This window comes from Felis catus, chromosome D1 (assembly GCF_018350175.1).
Source record: "Felis catus isolate Fca126 chromosome D1, F.catus_Fca126_mat1.0, whole genome shotgun sequence".
Taxonomy (NCBI): domain Eukaryota; kingdom Metazoa; phylum Chordata; class Mammalia; order Carnivora; family Felidae; genus Felis; species Felis catus.
This window is the reverse complement of record NC_058377.1, coordinates 22855522-22875625: the sequence shown is the minus strand read 5'-3', so window position 1 is coordinate 22875625 and position 20104 is coordinate 22855522. Positions and strand designations below refer to the sequence as shown.

Genomic DNA, 20104 nt, shown 5'->3' with positions numbered 1-20104 from the left:
TCTTTCTGTGCCCCTCCCCCCCACATACACTCTCTCCCTCAAAAACAAATAAATAAACTTTTACAAAATATATCCAATGGAATATGTCTCAACCCTAAAAAAGTAAATCCAGCCATTTATGACAACATGGATGAACCTAGAGGACATTATGCTAAATGAAATAAGCCAGAGGACGATGTATTCCATATGGCATATATGGAATCTTATATGTGGAATCTAAAAAAGGGGGAAAAAAGTCAAACTCACAGAAACATAGTAGAATGGTAGTTGCCAGGGGCTGGAAGGTGAGGGAAATGGGGAGATGTTGATCAAAGTGTTCAAACTTTCAGTTACAAGATGAATATGTTCTGAGGATCTCATGTACAACATGCTGACTATGGTTAATAATACTGTACTATGTGCTTGAAATTTGCTGAGAGTAATTCTTAAGAGTTCTAACCAAAAAAAGAAAAAAGCTAACTATGTGAGATGATGGATATGTAAATAAATTGGATTGTGGTAATCATCTCACAATGTATACTTGTATCAGATCATTACATTGTGCACTGTAAATATATACAATTTTATTTGTCAATTATACTTCACTAAAACTAGGGAAAATTTGTTTAAACTAAAAATGCAGTTTCTTAGTCATACTAGCCACCTTTCGAGTGCTCAATAGCCACATGTCTTGGACAATATGTTGAGGAACGTGAATAATCTCATATTTTCCTCTAGTTGCAAGCTAACAAATTAATCTGCTAGTTTCACGAATGCTAGCAGAAGACATGAGACTCCTGGGTCTGAGACAACGGACTTTATTATTTATAGCAATATCAGTAGCCAGAGTATCAGCATTTTCTTGCTCCAGTTTCCTGAGCTCCAATTCTCAAAGAGTAACATGAGGAGGGCCAGATGATTCCTATACATGCAGTGCGTTCCAATACAAGAGAGGAAACCCCAATTTAGGGAACCTGAATCTTTTATAATGGGCAGGAAGCAGGCTGTGTTTTTTGGCTCTGGAGGAAGACATTATCTCTGCTTTCCAAGACTATTGGCTACACAAATGTCCTTGAAAATTGTCCAGAAAAAGGTAGTCAGTGTCTCTCCTTGAAAGATGTGCAGAAATGCAAAAGACCCCTGGAGGATTGTCTCCCAGCACAATGTAGATATTGAACATGTCCATCATTGCAGAAAGTTCTGTTGGACAGGGCTGCTCTAAACAATGGGGAGCTAGCTGCTTTCCTAGGTTCTCCTCATCAGTCCTGAATTCTGACTATAGGATTCAGAGAGAAATGAGCCAGCGTTGGTTCTCTGCACTCTTACATGTAAGTTTCAAGGTGTCTTCCTCGGTGCAAATGTTCTTTCACATCACATTTCTTGTCTTTCTTAACTAAGCTGTGAAAGGCTGGGTGTGAATTAACATTTACATGGTACTTCACCCAGGGCTTTCATGTGCTGTGTTCATGAGGACACTGAGTCCAGGAGGGGCAGAGGAGACACAACCAGGAGGTACTCCTCAGTGGTCTGACTCTCCAGGGCAGTGGTTACCAAACTTCAGCAAGTGTGGGAATCACCTGGAAGGTTTGAGAAAAGAGTCTGTTGAGCCCCATTCCCAGAGCTTCTGATTCAGGAGGTCTATGGTAGAGCCTGAGAATTTGCATTTCTGAGGCCTTCTCAGGTGATGCTGATGCTGCCAGCCTGGGGACCACACTGTGACAGCCACTGCCCTTGTGGGATGGGAGCACTTGGGACAACATCCAAGGTGATACACAGATGACAATTTTTATCTTATCTATATTTGTGCTTTAAGGCATGTTGAAAAAATATAACCAGTGCACATCAAACTAGTTACATTAAAAAAAAAATTGTATGTCTATTTATTCTTGAGAGCAAGAGAGACAGAGTGTGAGTGGGGGTGGTGCAGAAAGAGAGGGAGAACCCAAAGCAGGCTCCAGGCTCCGAGCTGTCAGCACAGAGCCTGATGCGGGGCTCGAACTCATGAGCCACAGGATCATGGCCTGAGCTGAAGTCGGATGCTTAACCAACTGTACTGCCCAGGCGCCCCCAAACTAGTTACATTTTAAACAAAAATAAATTGATATAAGGATGCATTTACATATGTAAACACAATCTCTCAGCTTCCACATTTATAAAAGGGCATTAAGTTCTTACCAGAGTTTCCCAGGCCTTGTGAGGGTCTACTTCCTCCCTCCCTCCCTCCCTCCCTCCATCTCTCTACCTCTCTTCCTTTGGGAGATGGCATAATCCCCACCCTTAGGCTGCTTACAGTCTAGGGGACACACTCTGTCACCTTTAAATGCTAAGAAATTGTCAGAAACAGTCCCAAGTCCCCCACCCTAAGACAAAAGCCACCCTTCCCTCTGGCTGAAGCCCGAGGACTCCGGAAGGAGGAACAAATCGTAGCAGAGGGAAGGGTCGTGCAGCCGCTTTCCAGATGGGTGAGCCTGGGCCCTCCAGCTCGCCAGCTACCTTCTGCTCGGGACTAAGCAGTGCTATCTTTCCCTTCCGGCGCAGCTACCTTGAGTTAAAAAGCATCCTGAGCCCCAACCCATGTATAGGGATGGAACTGAGGAGGCCCAGACAATCCATCCAGGACAGAATCCATGATCCTTTCCTAGAGCAATAAGGCCTTGTCTCAATGGGCCCAGTCTTAATGGTAGGAGGGCCATAGGAATGACAAAATAGGGCTTCACGAGAAAGGGAGACAAATAGTCTTGTGACCATCAGCATGAAGAAACTTCTCTGCAGGAGCCCCTTCAAGGAGCTCAGGTCAAACCAACTATCCGAAGGGCTGCTGACTGGTAGAGGGGCAGCCTTTTAAGTGAACCTCTAAATGCAGGCTTAGGGCTGAGCCCTGTAGGCTTCAAGTGGTGTTTCCATCACACCATTCATTCCACGGGGCTTTCTGCTCCTTGCCCTCCTCGTTTTAATGATCTCAGACAGACATAAAAACGGCTGAGCTCAGCACAAGTGACTGAGACATGAACGTTGCCTCAGGGTCCCCGTGGACCCCAGCTGGGTACCATGCCGCCCTCGGTTCCATTTTGACAGGATAAAGTGAACTCATTTATTCAGTTGTTTTAAGTGAGCTCACACTAGGCGGTGCCAGAGAACGGAGACATAAATCTTTCCCAGCACACGGAGTCATTGCCAAACACCTTGGATAAAACTTTCTGCTTGTTCAAGATAGTTTTTCCTCCCCTCCAAAACCGAGGAGGGGAAAAGTGCTAAAAATTGAAGGGAACGGAGGGAGGGTGTTAGCAGATTCTGGGAAGGACAAAGTTGTCAACGCTTTGGCCTAATAAAAATTCTTCCAGTAAGAAAGCCAAACTTTTAACTCAGAGATTTTCCTTCATACTCTGGGTGGGTGCAGAGCAGAGGGCGTCCCTGGTGGTTTGGTCCGGCTGCGGGTTAACCCTAGATGAGGAGCAAGGAACTTTCTTACATCTCTAAGGGCTGCATCTGTACCAGAGGTGGGTCAGCCGGTCACACTTCACCCTTTGGGCAGTGGGTACAGCCTCGGGCGCTTCTAGACAGAGCAAACCCAAGCAGGCTGTTAGAAAACATCTTGAAAACTGTCCCAACTGGAGAGAAGGCTTACCTCGGGAGTACAGAGCCACTCAGAGAAGGGACAGTGAGTGATGTGGCCCTTTGTGGCTGCGGGATGAACCGCTTTTGTTTTTCCGGTTCACGAAGAGATTCCTTAACAGTTTTTCTTCTTTGCCAACACGTGAAAGCAACAAACAGGTAGAAGAAAGTCTATAACCTTACTATCGTAACCTGAGCTGTGAACTTACTATCCCGACAAGGTATCAGATGACTTCGTGTTTCTCGTCTATTCTATACATATACTTTTAAAGGATAATGGTCATAATGGTTACAAAAGTCTAACCACCTAGCCACCCCTGCCTCCTCACTTTTTAAAAAAAAATTTTTTTTTACACTTGTTTATTTTTGACAGGGAAAGACAGAGCACAAGTGGGGGAGGGGCAGAGAGAGAATGAGACACGAAATCTGAAGCAGGCTCCAGACTCCCAGCGGTCAGCGCAGAGCCTGACGCCGGCCCGAACTCACAAACCATAAGATCATGACCTGAGCCGAAGTCGGACGCATAACCGACTGAGCCAACCAGGCGCCCCCCACCCCCACCCCCACCCCCACCCCCACCCTTTTTTTTTCAGCCAAGAATTCCACATACATCTGTGTTCTACAGCTTTGCTACTCAAGGTGTGGTCTGCACACGAACAGCACGGGCACCACCCAGGCGTCCCCTCAGCGAGCTGCACAATCGCACTCGCCAGGCTGATTTCTGTTTAGGTCGCAGCCTGAGACCGGGCGCGCTGAAACACGTGAGCCGGGACAAAGCTCTTGTCCACACCGGAGCTGCACACTTTCTCCCTCCGCCCCCTCTTCCTGCGGGCATGGAACACCTGTGAGGGCTCGGCACCGGGCCGGGTGCTGGGACCTGGAGGACCCAGCAGAAGGGTCTCTGCCTCCCCACCCCGCGCCCCGACCCGCTTTGCGGTCTAGCAGAGGTGAAGCGGGGACAGCACTGCGGGGTCCTCCACCACGTGGAGCAGAGGTGAAGAGGTTTTAGAGCTGGAAGGATCCTTGGGGGACAAGGCCATGGCGGATGAAGTGGCTTCACTCTGGCACAGAAAGGACTAACACCACTCCAGGTGGGGCTAGAACCTGGGTCTCCTGACCTCTGCAGCATACACCAGTCTCCGTCATCTGGACTCCCTCTCGGGCAGACATGTGGGCACGCGTGGCCCAGCCCGGGTACAGCCAGCTGAATCTCTCCAACACCCCTACCCCCAGTAATACCAGCCTCCTGGCCCACGCCAGGCCCGTTCCCTCCGTCTTTGCTCCTAGCATGTCTCCGGACATGGGGACAGAAAAGACCACCATGAAATTAAATACTGCACAAATTAATGTATGGACCGAATAATTATAACTGCCAAATGGATGCAGTCAAATAAAAATCCAGAGTTTTTTGGGAGTTGACAAAATGGATCTAGAACTAATTTCAAAGAGTCTAGTAATGATATTTTTTAAAAATGAGAGGGAATTGGGGCGCCTGGCTGGCTCAGTCCATTAGACATCCGACTTCGGCTCAGGTCACGATCTCACCATTTGTGAGTTCTAGCCCCGCATCGGGCTCTGTGACGACAGTTCAGAGCCTGGAGCCCGCGTCAGATTCTGTGTCTCCCTCTCTCTCTGCCCCTCCCCTGCTCATGCTCTGTCTCTCTCTCAAAAATAAATAAACATAAAAAAGATAAAAAATGAGAGGGAAGTGCAATAGCCAAGAGGAGGACCAAGCCCTTAGATTAAAACAATTATGTAACAATACTTAAAACTGTGGTACTGGCACAATAAACTGGAATCAAGTAGATAGAATCCTATCATATGTGCACGGATGTGTAGAAATGTAATATGATAAAGGAGAAATAAAAAGAAAATGGAAAAAGGAAAGGATCTCTCAATAAATGGAATCATTAACATTTTTTTAAATGTTTATTTATTTTTGAGAGATAGAGTGCAAACAGGGGAGGGGCAGAGAGAGAGAGGAGACACAGAATCAGAAGCAGGCTCTGACCTGTCAGCACAGGGCCCGATGCGGGGTTCGAACTCACAAGTGGTGAGATCGTGACCTGAGCCAAAGTCGAACGCTTAACCGAGTCACCCAGCCATCCCAGAATTATTAAGATTTAAAAAAAGATTTTTTTTAAAGTTTATTTATTTTTGAGGGACAGAGGGTGGGCAGGGGAGGAGCAGAGAGAACGAGGGAGACACAGAATCCAAAGCAGGCTCCAGGCTCTGAGCTGTCAGCACAGAGCCTGACACGGGCCTCAAACCCACGAACGTGAGATCATGACCCGAGCCGAAGTGGGACACCTAACTGACTGAGCCATCCAGGTGCCCCTTAATATTTTTTAAAAAGAGGGGTGCCTCGGTGGTTCAATTGGTTGAGCGTCCGACTCTTGATTTCGGCTCGGGTCATGATCTCAGAGTTTGTGGAATAGAGCCCCGCATTGGGCTCTGTGCTGACAGCATGGAACCTGCTTGGGATTCTCTCTCCCTTTCTCTCTGCCCGCTCCCCCACTCATGCTCTCCAGAGCTCTTTCTCTCAAAATAAACAAACTTAAAAAAAAAAAGAATTAAATAAAATGTGATTAATTTGATATACTTCCCACCAGAATAAATTTCAGATGGATTAAAGTCAAATATCTTTATTTTTAAATGTTTTATTTTGAGAGAGAGTACAAGCAGGGGAGGGGCAGAGAGAGAGGGAGACACAGAATCCAAAGGGGACTCCAGGCTCTGCGCTGTCAGCACAGAGCCCGAGGCGGGGCTCAAACCCATGACCCATGAGATCATGACCTGAGCTGAAGTCGGATGCTTAACTGACTGGGCCACCCAGGTGCCCCTCAAATACCTTTTCTAAAGATAAAATTACAATAATAACTGAGAACGAAACTGGATATTTTCTAGAGCAGTGCTAACATTCTAGAACCAGAAAGTCAAAACTCACAAAACTATTGATATATTTTACTATAAAAATTAGATAATTTTGTCTGTAAGCCATGATATAAATTAAAAAGGCAAACTGGGAAGACACATTTTAGGAAAAATGGTTAATATCTTTATTTTATTTGGAAAAATCAGCTCACACATGTATTTCACATAACTCGATAAGGACAACATTAAGATCTCATAAGTTAAATGGGCAAAGGACACCACAGATGTTTTTCAAACAATGAACCATATTTTAAAAAGTCCCAATCTCGTTTGTATTAGAAGAAATGTAAGCCAGAAAAACTTACCAAGCAATTTGAAAATGAAAATACCCCTTGCTGGTAAGGCGGGGTGAAATCAGAGGGGCGGTATAAACGGGTGTGGTTATGGCCCTCTGGAAGCAATTTGGCACAATCTATCAAAAACCATAAAAATGCTCTTTTTTTTACCTAACACTCAAACTTAAATGTCTCTCATCCCAAGAAATAACTCAAAATAATGGGCAAGAAGATCTGCTCCATTACTTATAATCCTGTAATTTTGAAAAACTGGACAGCACATAAGTGTTCAGCAAAGCTGAACTGTGAACAGCTGAATGCACTGTGTTATATTCACCTGATAGGAGAGTCCAGCCAATTATTATTTTTATTAATTCCAAAGACTACTCAGCACCGTGAAAAAAACACTTGAATGTTTCAAATAAAGAGGCATCACGTATATGCACTAGGACTAGCTACCAATAGTCATACCAAGAGGGAAAGGATGGCATCGAGATAATAATTGTTATGATGAAGTCATGGGATATTTTATAATGTTCCCCTTGCTACTTTTATTTGCTGTTTTATTGCCTTTAGAATATAAATATTAAGTGAAAAATAATCCACATTCTGCATGAGTTGATGAAGATAGGTATAAAGAGATGGTCACATGGGGAAGAAACCGGTGAATCTGAAAGTTGAGACAGGGTGTAATTAGAACTTAATCACTCCGTTTTCTTTTCCTTTGTGGAAGACAATCTTCCTCTGTGCAAAGCTTCTAGGGCTCATGTTCTTCTGTTTGTGTAGCTCTGCTGTGCGGAGTCATGGACACACGGTATCTTGGAATGGACAGTCTCTGAGATCATTGTATTCCAAACTCCCAGTTAATGCAAGAACCACAAGTACACAATATCCATTGCAAGTGACCAGAACGGATGCTTCTGATGGACTGAAGAGTCCCACGGATGGGGAGCTCACTACCTCACAAAGCAGCCTGTTCAGACTCTGCCTTCTAAATCATGCCTGAGGCTGTTATACTTGACCATGTCTCTAAACCTCACAAAAAAACAGGCTTCCTGGTCAATCATTTCCTTCCAACTGGGATTCCAAGCCACAAATCACAAACTAAGGGACTGGAGTAAAACTGCATCATTCTTCCTAACACAAGAAAAATATCAAGCTCAAAATAAGACATTATCCCCACTCATGAAAATGTATTCTAGAAATGGGAATACAGAAACCCACAACCATTCTACTGAAGAGAAGAAAATCACAGGCACAGATAAATTCCCAAAGAAGAGCGTGAGATAGTTTGCCCTCATTTCTCTCTAAAGACTAAGGACTTCAGGAGATTCCCATTTAGAAAATTCTTTCATTGGAATACAAGAGAGGGACAGCCATCTTTTCAGTGCTCATCTTTCTTAATATATTAGAGCTTCTGGTTGTCTCTAATTGGAGAAGTTGACGCTGATGAACTGGGGAAGGAGGGTGGGAAATTCAACATGGGCAGTGGGTCTCCATAGCTTTTCAGAACACACTGTTACTTCTCTTAACCCAGAATCACCCCGTTTCAGGTGTGTTTCCTGTATTTCATTAGAAGTTGCCTGAAAGTTGCCTGTTTGATGGTGAGGTGGAAAACCACATTATAAAACGATAATGGTGCTTCAACCCCACCCAAATTTTTAAATGATAGTTTATGGAATGTTATGGATAGTTTTAAAATGATGGGTTGCAAAGTGTTATTTGGCAGGTGGGACACAATGTTTCTTCCCTGCCCCCACCTCAAATTCATATGTTGAAGCCCCAACCTCAATGTGATGGTATTTGGAAGTGAGGGTTTGGGAAGGTAATTAGGTCATGAGGGTGGGGCCCTCATGATGGGATTATGGGATTAGCACGAGCTAGCTCTCTCTCTCTCCCTGCCACGTGGGGACGTAGTGCGAGGGCAGAAGAGAGTCCTTTCCAGAAACTGAACACTGCTGGGCCGTGATCTTGGACATTCCAGCCTCCAGAATCGTAAGAAAAGAAATTTCTGTTGTTTAAACCACCTGGTCTGTGATATTTTGTTACGGCACCCCAGCTGACTGAGACACAAAGCAATAAGGAAAATTAAGGGAAGAGGGCAGCATCTCAAGATGATGGCTCTGACAGCCTGCCTCTGAGGGGCACCAGGCAGCACAGCGGGGGTGGGAGGGAGGGGTGGGAGAAGGTTAGAGCCTGGCTGGCCCACCCTTCCTTAGACAGCAGGCAGCACATCAGAGCCAAGAACATGGGAAAATGCAGGACCTAGAACTGAAAACATTAGCCAGGGAACGGGGTCAGCAGACAGAAGGCTACGGGTAAAAAAAATAAAATAAAAGGATACAAAATTCTGGGGCAAGTTCTTTTCGGATTCTTCCAAAAACAGAAAGTTGGTATTCCTTGAAGCATAGCCTGAGATATTTCACAGTCTGTGGGTTACAATGTTATGAGTGTCTTTAATACACATGATGATTCCCTTCAAGTGGTGAGGGGTTGGAGCGAGGGGGTAGGATTTAAGAGGACCCAACTCTCGCGTTAGTCCTGTAGTAAAGCTAACATATGCCCAGCTGCTGGGCCCCTCGTGCCCTCTGGACCGGCATGCGCGGGTTCTCCGTTCAACAGCAGGAAAGAACAGAGCAAGGCCCTTGGGCTCAGAGGGTGAAAAAGTGCAGGCCCACAGAGAGGTCCTTGCTCTGAAGTCCCATTTCACCTTCTATCCCAACAGCTGTGTCGTCTCTGCTCAGAGCCTTTCTGTTGGGGTCCCCACTTGAATAAAAGGAAGGAGACAGAGCCTCTCAGGGGACCAAGCGCAGAAGCGAGGCTGGACACAAGCAGCCTCTCTCCCCAGGGCTGGAAAGGCACTGCCATCTCCCCCAGCCAACCATCCTCTAAGACTTTCCACCGTTGATCACAAGTGCAGAGACCGCCAGCCGCTTCCACGGGGACCAGGCTTTGCTGGGGAGGATCAACACTTGCTCATGACCAAGAGCAATAATGTCTCTTGAGAAGGGCTGTCAGACATCCTACCAGACTGTGACCAACACCTCTGCCTTTCCTATTATTCATAGTTGCCTTAAATCCAGCACCCAACATCCAGAGAGCTGTGCCCCAGGAGGGGTGTTCACTCACAACTCCCGCTGGGAATCACAGCCCTGCTCTATGTAATCGTGTAGTTCAATATGCTAACAGTAGTAAGCTGGCCAAGATAAACGGAATGGAGTTGGTTTAGTATTTAATGCCAAGTAATACACAGCTGATTAATCCAGCCCACAGATGCACTGAAATCATCTGGTTATTCCTTGCTTCTCCATTGACTCCTTCCTCAGGCAGGCATCAACTGAGAGATGACCTTGGCCGGGCCACGCACGGTGTGATGTGAAAATTGCTTGCAGTTCCCAGCAAGGAGCTGCACCCTGCAAAACAGCCTTTGGATTGTTGACTCACCAAACCGGACAGCCAGCGTTAAGACAGCTGTGAGGCACACAGAACACAGGACGGCTCTGTCGCCTCCTAGGTGGCGAGACAAAAGAATGTGAGGAGAGGGGCAAAGGGGAAGGCCTAAGAATGCCACTATTTGCAGACCCTGTGGGAACAGTTGCCAAATGGAAATTCCTGAAGATATTTGTGAGGGTAGCTGGTAGATATCCCATCAGAGGTCTAACTGGAAGGGGAAATGGTGAAGTTTTATTTAGAACACCGCAATGCAGAGACGAGTATGATGCAAAGTCCCACTCGATTCTCAAATAGTAAGAGAGAGCAGAACACCTTGACATCCTCCCTATCCTCAGTCATCCTCTGCCATATGACTGGTGTTCAAAACTAGGATGGAAAACGTCAGGGAAGAATGTTAGTGAATGAAGAAATGGCAAAGGAATATTTACTGGGCAAGTATTTACTGAGCATCTGTTACGCACCGGTCACTGTGTTGGGGGCTGGGTACGGACGGAGTGGACAGCAAGACGGACCACAAACCGATGGCAGTCCAGACAGGAAGGCAGACATAGTGCGAGGAAAACCCGAGTGGGATCAGAGGTGGGAGTTCAGCTTCCTACAAATTCTGTCGCTGGAGGCTCTTCTTTGTGTCGGTCTCCTCCTGAGACCGAGCTCTTTGTTAACTGCTACTTTGCCTGTGCCTTCAGCTCCCCTCCACTGTACTTCTGGGCTCTGCCTTCCCAGGGTCTGGCTTTTTTTCCACACGGGGCTAGTCATGGTGATGAGCAGGGCCTGGGAGGCTGCCCTAGCGGACCCGTGTTAGGAAAGCATAGGGTGGTACCAAGTACATGACGAGTGGCACCATTCAATACGTATTTCTCGTAAAAGGAGCCGCACAGTGTCTTGTCTGGGAAGCCAGCCCACATGGCGCTGGGGGTCCCTCCTCCGTGCTGCACCAACAGCCCGCACACCCCTCTGTCCTTCGGCATGGTCCGACGCTGCTGTTATTCTGAATTCTGAGGTGACCCTAACATCTTTTCCATCTCCCTCTCGCTGGTGTTTGGTGTCAAGGACGCACAGGAAACGTCTGCCATGGGGTGAGGATGCTGGACGGTTTCCACGTATTTCTGAGCCCTGCCCATGGGGACAACACACAGGCAGGGGGCTACGCACATGGAACACCAGAAGAGAGAGGCCAGAAACACCCTTCCAGGCCAGGCCAACGGGAGCACTCACTGCGGCTGCTGGTGGCACTCTGGTGGGACAGAGCCGGGGCCTGGACAAGTTGCAGGCTGCAGACCGGCTCGCGCTTTCTGGGAGGGTATCGATTTCCCCTGTTTCTGTAAGCCCACTGTTTCACTGGTTAGCGGCAAATGTGAGAAATGAAAAGCATTTCAATGGGACTTACAGGAAAACGTCTGGGATTCTCAGATACACCTTTAAGTTTTTAAAAGCAAAACGTTTTGGCTCCCTTGAAATGTTACTTCTTTAATAAGGAGAGTGGGTTCCACCCCCCCCCACCCCCGACTGGCTGTTTTGAAGAAAAGCCTGTAATAAAGCCACATTTCCAGAGCCTATTAGATAGCAAATGATCCTCTAATTTGAAGACATTAAGAAGCCAGAGAAAATATTTTCACAATGTGTATGTCATATGAAACAGTAAAAAAGCAAAATGTTCTCTTTCAAATTGTTTTACTTTTTGAAGGTTTCACCCTGAGCTCCAACCTAAGGGGTGTGTGTGCACGCGTGTGCGCGGGCACTCCCAAGCATGCCTGCACGAGGAGGGGGAGCAGACATGTGAGGGAGAAGGACACTAGTGGCTCTAAAGGGCTGCCCAGGGAGTGAGGCCTGGAGCTGTCGGGCTTCTTCCTGGCCCGCGGCTCAGATCCCAGAACTGGTGAAGTTCTACTGCCATCTCGTGGCACCGTGACACGTTCACAAGAGGCACACTCTGCTCAGACCCTACGAAGTTCCCCAAACACCCCAGTGGCCCACACAAAGATGTTTACCTGCAAAAAGGTTAGAATAAGAAATAATCTTGCTTTTTTATTCAAAAAGATCAGTGCTTCACACCAACTTGGTTTCAAAAAGACCTCATGTCTTAAGACTAAGGCTACCATGACATTTATTTTGCCATATTTAACAGTTTCACTTTGAAAAAGCCCCAATGGAAAAAATTACCTTCAAAACCCATTGGGACATTCTCACATAAACTAGGACATTTCACAAACAACACAGTTCTGTCTTCAATATTCAATCTTTTCAATCTCATCCATGTCTTCAGGGTCGAGCTGCTTGATACTGCTATCTAAGAGAAGGGAAGAGAACAGAAGCAATCTTAGCCTGGGGCATACACAGAATTTCATTCCACTCAGCTCTGAATTTCTGAAGACAGTGACACCTTCACAAATAGGTGTTCCTGTCATCCCATGTATGGAAAGCCCTGAGAGAGAACATTCTCTAGATTAGATAAGGAAGAGATAGGATTAAAATAACCAATTAAAACTAACTAAAAGAGCCTCAAATGTACCAAACAATAGAACATCTGTGTCTAGATACCTTGGGGCAGAAAAAAAGGCCAGAGTGCAGGTGAGGGGAGCCTGGGAAGGGGCGTGGCCCTACTAGGAGGAATGAATGGGCGTGTGTGGGGTGGGGTGGGGTGAGGGATGGCAACAGGGAGGGAAGCTAAGGTGCCTCTGCTGAGGTCACTTCCCAGGATTTGGTCATAAGGAGCTTACCATAGCAGGCGTGGATGGATAGTAAGGGTTCTTTCTGCCTGCCATCCCTCCTTGCCTCTCCTAACACAGAGGTGCTTAATCAACTTCCCTGAAGCGTCCATGGATGTGCTACAGTCTAGACTTTCCAAAATCGTATTCCAAACTGCATAAGTGTGCCTCTATGCATTTCCCCAGGGACAGTGTCCATTGCTTCCCACAAAAGTTAAGTACCGTTTTCCCAAAAGGTGAAGATATATTCGGGGTCATTCGAGTGTACCTCTCCCCCTGCTCCCCAGTCATGTCCGTGGGCCTTGGGGCCAGGGGTAACTGAGAAGTGGATGCCTCAGGTTACCATCAGAACTTCTATCAGAGCTTCCATCAGAGTGCAAGCTGCTGGTCCAAGAGCCCAGAAGGTTACCAGAGTCTGCCTTGTTTGGATGTGGGGTGGGAAGAAGGGCAGATCTCAGAATTTAGGACTATCCTAGTTGGTAGGGTGGGGCCAGAGGAAGAGAAAAATGTAAATAAGAGGGGAAGCTGGGGACAGAATATAATTTTTTTTAAGTTTATTTGAGAGAGCGTGTGAGTGTGAGCGGGGGAGGGGCAGAAAGAGAGTCCCAAGCAGGCTGACTTGGGGCTCGAACCTACAAACCATGAGATCATGACCTGAGCTGGAACCAAGAGTCAGACGCTTAACCAACTGAGCCACCAAGCACTCCAGGAACAAAATATAATCCTAAAGGACTTTATTACTTTGTTTTGGATGGTGCTTTATAGGACATGAAAAGCTGCCCCGGGTCCCATAATGGGCAATAACATAAACCTGAGCTCATATTAATTCCACTTGATTTCTAAGTTGTTCTTCAGCTACCATATATGGATGATTTACTCAACGGCCTCACATTAGGAGCTCTAGCACTCACTGTGGATTAGGAGCTTCCCACTCCCTGGCTCCTACCCCCATAGACCCTAAACCTCTGGGTACTAGGTCCGTGACAGACACCATCACTGTCACCATCAGCAGGATGCACAGTTCCCACTGTGACAGGTGCTACTTACTAAAGTGATCCTGGATCTTCATAAGCAGGGGTAGCTTATCCACCTCAATCATGTTGAAGGCCAGGCCTTTCTTCCCGAAGCGCCCCGTCCGCCCTATGCGGTGAAGGTAGGTCTCATAGTCTGGCTCCTCAGCTTGGTTTACAGGGAGATCAAAGTTCACAACAATTGTGACCTGCTTCACATCAATCCCTGGAAGAGGAAAGACACTGTGGGGTCCTGCGACTGTCTCCTTAGGACACAGCTATTCATGAGCCCCATCTGCCAGGGAAACTCTCTCTTAACAGCCGTCATTTACAAACAAAAGCTGGTTTTATGTCACTGAAGTGGATACTTTGGTCAAGCAGTTTGCTGGCCCAGGGCGCCTAGAATGCTAGATTTAAGAGTGTCAGTAGAAGCTAATTCTACAGAAGTTTCAGTATGTACAAAGAGCGTGTGTTGTGGACAGGGCTCTCGCCAAGCCCACAGAGCCTCCTCTCCGTTCCTACTCTGCTAAGTCCCCGGCAGGACCCCCTGTCTCACGTGCCCTACCCTTCACTGGACCCCCACGCCACTCCATGCCACAGTCATGGTTCCAGCCAGGACTTTTTTTATCCCTTGCCTCACTGTTGTAACAACCTCCAGACAAGTTCCCCCTCTTCTCTCCTCCTCCAGTCTCTCTGACCACGGTCACCGTGGCAACGTCCTGGACACCTAAGTTCAGGGCTGACTGCCCAAACTGCACAGGATGAAGCACAAACAATTCCAGATTTCCAAACCACCTGAAGTCTCATCTCTTCCTCTCCTGACTCAAATCCAACACTGTAGTCACACGGCCTTGACATTTCCCAAGCAAACTGTAAATTCTTATCAAATTAGATTCTACCCTTTCTTCAAAACCTTTCACATCTAACGTTCCCGGAAGAATTCTATGATCCCCCAGTGCCTCTGTCTCCCAGCACTAGAAAGCTGTCTCGGTCACAATCCTTGTCCTCCTTGGAGCTCCTGGTGCCCTCTTTCCTCCAAGGTCTAGAGGTGTGCCATCCAATATGGCCCTCTAACTTTAAATTAATTCAAATTACAAGTTCCTCAGTCACACTAGCCAGATTTCAAGTGCCCAGCAGCCCTATATGGCCACTGGCTACCAACTGGACAGCACAGAACAGAACATTTACTTCAATGTAGAAAGTTCTACTGGATGGCACTGGTCTAGATAGTCAAGTGCCTAGACGCTGAGCTCCTGGGGGGCTGGGACCTCATCTTTTTTCAGGCTCCTCTTCCACAGTGCTGAGCTCCACCTGCATAGCAGGTCTTCATTTCTATCTGAATGAATTAGGAAACATGGTTTGAGTATGGGGTGTAGGCAAGGGTATGAGAAGAATGAATAATGTAGGAAGGCCTGTCTCCTGAAAAAACAAAGAATTTTCCCCAAAGTAGTTAATAGTTTTAAAATTAAAAACACCTCAGAGATGATCAATGTTAGTCATTAGGGAGCATGAGTCAAAAACATAATGAGATACCACACACATCTACTAGAATGGCTAAAATGAAAAAGAGTGGCAGTATTAATTGCTGGCAAGGATGCAGAGCAATTGGAACTCTCCTACATTGCTGGTGGGAATAAAAAATGGTACAGTCACTTTGGAAGACAGTTTCAGTTTCCTATGAAGCTAAACATACATTTACCATATGACCCCCAAATCCTACTTTATTTATCCAAGAGAAATGAAAACATGTCTACACAAGACCTACATATGAATGTTTATTACAGATTTATTCAAAATAGCCCCAAACTGTGAATAATTCAAATGTCCATCAACTCGTGAATGAACTAATTGTGGTATATCCATTCAAGGGAATATGACTCAGCAATAAAAAGGACCTAACTACTAATATATGTCACAACACTGATGAATTCAAAAGCATTATATCAAGTAGGATAAGTCAGACACAATGGCTACCTATATATGATTTAATTTATATAGCATTCTGGAAGAGACAAAAAAGTAGACAGAAATCTGATCAGTAGTTGCCAGGGGTCAGATGATATGAAGAAGAGGCTAGCAGCAAAGGAACACAAGGAAGTTCTGGAGGGAGAGGGAAGTGTTCTATACTTTGATTATAGTGATGATTACATGACCCTATATGCTTGTCAAAAATCTCACTGTATGCTTAAAATCCATGAGTTTTATCATACGTAAATTATATACTTCAATAAACTTGACTTTAAGTGTGTACACACACAAACACACACACACCTCGAGCACAGACATTGGTTGTTATAAGAACTTTCTCTTTCCCATCCCGAAACCTCTGAATGATGGAGGCTCGCTGATCCACGGTCAGCTCTCCGCTTAACAAAGACACTTGGTGGCCATCCTGCATCATCTCCACAGTCAACCACTTGGCATTTCGACGAGTCTACATGAAAACACAAAACCCAGCACAGCACTCCAAGTCAAAGCAGACCTGCTGTGTTTGCAATGCTCACTTACGCATGATGGGGAAGCCAGAAATGGCTGCACAGGGATTTTGCTTTACCTCTCCCTCAAGTCCTAGAGAAATCTTAGAATAGGCATGGAATTTGTCCACCCCCTGTACTTCCTAGGGTCACATCCTCTCAACCTTTAGCAGCTTTGACTTCTCAGCCATTAAGGAGAGATAAAATGCTCGCCTACCTCATGTGGTAGTGTGATGACAAAATGGGATAATGCAGTAATGACACCCTTAGTCCCTTTAAGAAGAGTGCTTATGTCTGCCAGGAATCTCGCTCAAATCTTTACATGCATTACAGTCATTTGCTCTCACAACAACCTGATGACATAGCTACCTAAATTAAAAAAACCCAAAAACCCAAAGCTTAAAAACATGAAGTCACTTGCCCAAGGTTTCATGGCTAGTCCGTGGCAGAAGCGAGCTTTCTTTTATTCTACAAGTATGTGTTCAGTGCTGTCCCTGTGTCAGGCAGGAGCCATTCTAGTGGGCTACAAAAGTAAGACAGATGAGGTCCTGCACTCATGGAGCTTACAGTGTTCGTGGGGTAGAGAGAAAATAAAACCAATGCGTGAACATGAAACACGTCCGATGGAAAAAGTAAATATGAAAATAAAACCAGGGTAATATTAACAGTGAGAGATGGAGTGGCTACTTTGCTCATAGTAAGTTAGGAATTAGACGAGAACATTCTTAATCTGATGAAGGGTGATCTGTAAAAACCCAACAGTAAACATCAACCTAAATGGGGAACTGTTAGAAGCAATCCCCCTAAAATGATGATGCCCTCTATTTAACATCATATTGAGGTCCTATTCCATTGCTTAATATTTCTAAGTTTCACCCACAAAATACAGATTAATTTCTATCCCAAGCTGTTCTGAAGATTACACTAAATACCCTCTGGTACAAAAAGTGCTTGCGATGGCACCTGGCTCTATGGCACTTATTAGTATTACCATCCCCTCGCCTCCACATGCAGGGAAATCTGGGCATGACGAAGACAGATCTCAGCAGTTACCTGGCAGAAGATGATGGCCTGACCAATGGTGATGCCACCATAGATGTTGCACAGAGCTTGGTATTTGTCTTTCCTATTCTCACACAGCACGTAATACTGTCGGATGTTGTTCAGGGTCAGCTCTTCTTTTCGTAACTTGATAACATTAGGGTCAGGAATGATTCGCTCTGCAAACTGCCACACAGAGTCCTCAAAGGTTGCTGAGAAGAGGAGCATCTGGCACTCAGAAGGTAAAGCTCTGTAAGAGAGAAGGGGAAGACGGCCGGGCCGTCAGCCGCTGCCATCCCTGGTGCTCTCCTTGGAGGCATCTTCAAGCACATCACACCCACTGCCATGAGGGCTCAGTGGGTGAAGTGCTGCCCATAAGCTCCACCTCTGTGCAAAGGGCCACGTGTCCTGCCTTTTCTTGCCAACCAGAATTTGGAAAAACACATGAACTGAATGTAGAACTCAAGGGCAAAATTTAGATATGTATTTTGGAGGGTATGGGGTGTCACTTGACAACTGTCTTCTTTTACTTTATTAAAAAAAATTTTTTTAACATTTATTTACTCTTGAGAAAAGAAAGACAGAGCATGAGTGGGGGAGGAGAGAGAAAGAGGGAGACACAGAATCTGAAACAGGCTCCAGGCTCTGAGCTGTCAGCACAGAGCCCAACGTGGGGCTCGAACTCACAGACCGCGAGATCATGACCTGAGCCGAAGTCGGATGCTCAACCGACTGAGCCACCCAGGCGCCCTGACAATTGTCTTCTTAAAAGAGGCAAAATCATGGAGCCAAGAGTGTGGTCTAGATAGTCTTCATGGTATCGTTTCACACAAAGTTAAATGTGGGGAAGGAAACAGGCTAGTCATTCAATGGCAGGTGTTACAGTTCTTGGGAGGAAAAGAACAGCAGCCGCAGCTAACTTTATTTGGAGTGGGAAGAACCTGGATATACACAAAAGGGGAACAAAAGATAAAAATGCTACTGCATGCAAAATATGAGCTGAACCCCTAATGAACAGAGGGCCAAATTACATAAAGTTCAACAATGAGTAAAATGAATCTATGGAACTAGCAGTCAAAACAGAGGTTAATGCTGAAGAAAGGGGGCTAGCGATTCAGGGACCCCTGGAGAGTTGGGGTTCTATTTCTTGGTCTGGGCCATTGTTACATGAACACGGCCTCTTTGTGATAATTCATTCAACCGTACACTTGTGATTCATGTATTTCTCTGAACACATTTTATACATCAATAAATTTTAAGTTAATCTGATTTCACTGGAGAGAAATCATTGCTTTTGAGGGGAAGACAGAGCACCTAAAAGATAAGGCATTAGTGCTACAAGAGAGCAGGAAAGATCATGGAGTCCAGCGAGTCCCAAGTACTCTGTCAAGTCTGGGGTCTGAATCATCTGGGCAGCTTTCCAAAGTAACGATCTGATAGACTTCTTGGCAACTGTGGTAGACTGCCTACATGCGTACCTCCTTAGCTTCCCACATACCGCTAGTATGATCATGAAGAGATAAAAAGATATGAATCTACAACAACATGGAGACAGAAAAGGAGACACTGGTGGATGAGAAATTTCAATACGTTTCTGGAAGATGGGAAACTCTGGTTAACAAGAAAACATGAGCGCTACAGATGGAAATGGTGATGACAAGGGTGGTTGAGCTGCAAAGGCAGTGGCTCTCTCAGAACCCCTGAGAGCTCTCAGAGCTGTGGGCACCAGAGGCCAGAGTAAGTGGGGGCAGTGTGCCAGAAGATATGAAGGATACTGTGCATTAACTTGCTTGGGGGGGGTCAGTGGGGTCAGTGGGGGAGACTCTTGGCCATCTGCTACATCACAGTTCTCCATCTGGAGAAAGATGGTACCGGGACTTGCACCCCAAGGCCTGTGCCATTTCATTCCAATGAATGATTCATTCCATGTACGTTCATCATGTTCATTCCATGTACACAGACTACACAAGGAAAGGAAACACGGGCTGTTCTGCAATCCACCCTGGATTTTGAAGACTTCGTAGGAGAAACAGAATTTCAACTATTTCATTAATAATTTTCATATTGATTGACTACTTGTTGATATGCTACTTTTGATTTTGATATATATAAAATATAACATGAACTTCACCAGTTTTTTCTTATGTGGCTATTAGAAAATTTAAAGTTACACATGTGGTTTGCATTATCCTTCTATTGGACAATACTGCGATTTAATCTTTTTTAAGCAAAAGGAAGAAAATCAACAATGGAAGGGTGAACAACCAACATAAACACTCTAATTATTACTTAATATTCTCTTGAGTAGGCAGCCCTTTTCAGCTACCGACCCTTTCGTTCTCAGTTATATATAAACACACCAACTTAGCATAAAGGATGGCCAGAAGGGAGTCTCACTTGATCTTTGGCCAAAATTATTTTAAATAGGAAGGCTGGCTGAAAATGTGTGTGAAGAGCAACTGGACCCCACCTCATTTCAGGAAGCTGAACATGTGCAAGTAGAAGTCTACTGTCTGTGCAGAAATCCCAGACTTGGGGATACCAGCCTCAGTAGAAGGTAAGGGTAAAGCGGAGAGCTGAAAATAAGTAATGAGGGGAAATATGCACATGAGAAAACACAG

The 20104-nt window shown here is 45.7% G+C and overlaps 1 protein-coding gene across 2 annotated transcripts in view; it reads right to left on the bottom strand.

Annotated features, from left to right (window-relative positions):
- Positions 1–12252: 12252 nt before the first annotated feature.
- The window catches only part of DDX25 (DEAD-box helicase 25), a 20110-nt gene continuing 12258 nt past the window's right edge, over positions 12253–20104 (bottom strand). For both annotated transcript variants that reach the window (XM_003992552.6, XM_023239279.2), the window contains exons 9-12: positions 17496–17733; positions 16240–16402; positions 14006–14194; positions 12253–12540 (exon numbers count right to left, since the gene is read on the bottom strand). In XM_003992552.6, coding sequence (XP_003992601.1) covers positions 12479–12540; positions 14006–14194; positions 16240–16402; positions 17496–17733 — 652 coding nt within the window. In that variant the 3' untranslated portion in view covers positions 12253–12478. The remainder of the gene's footprint in view (positions 12541–14005; positions 14195–16239; positions 16403–17495; positions 17734–20104) is intronic.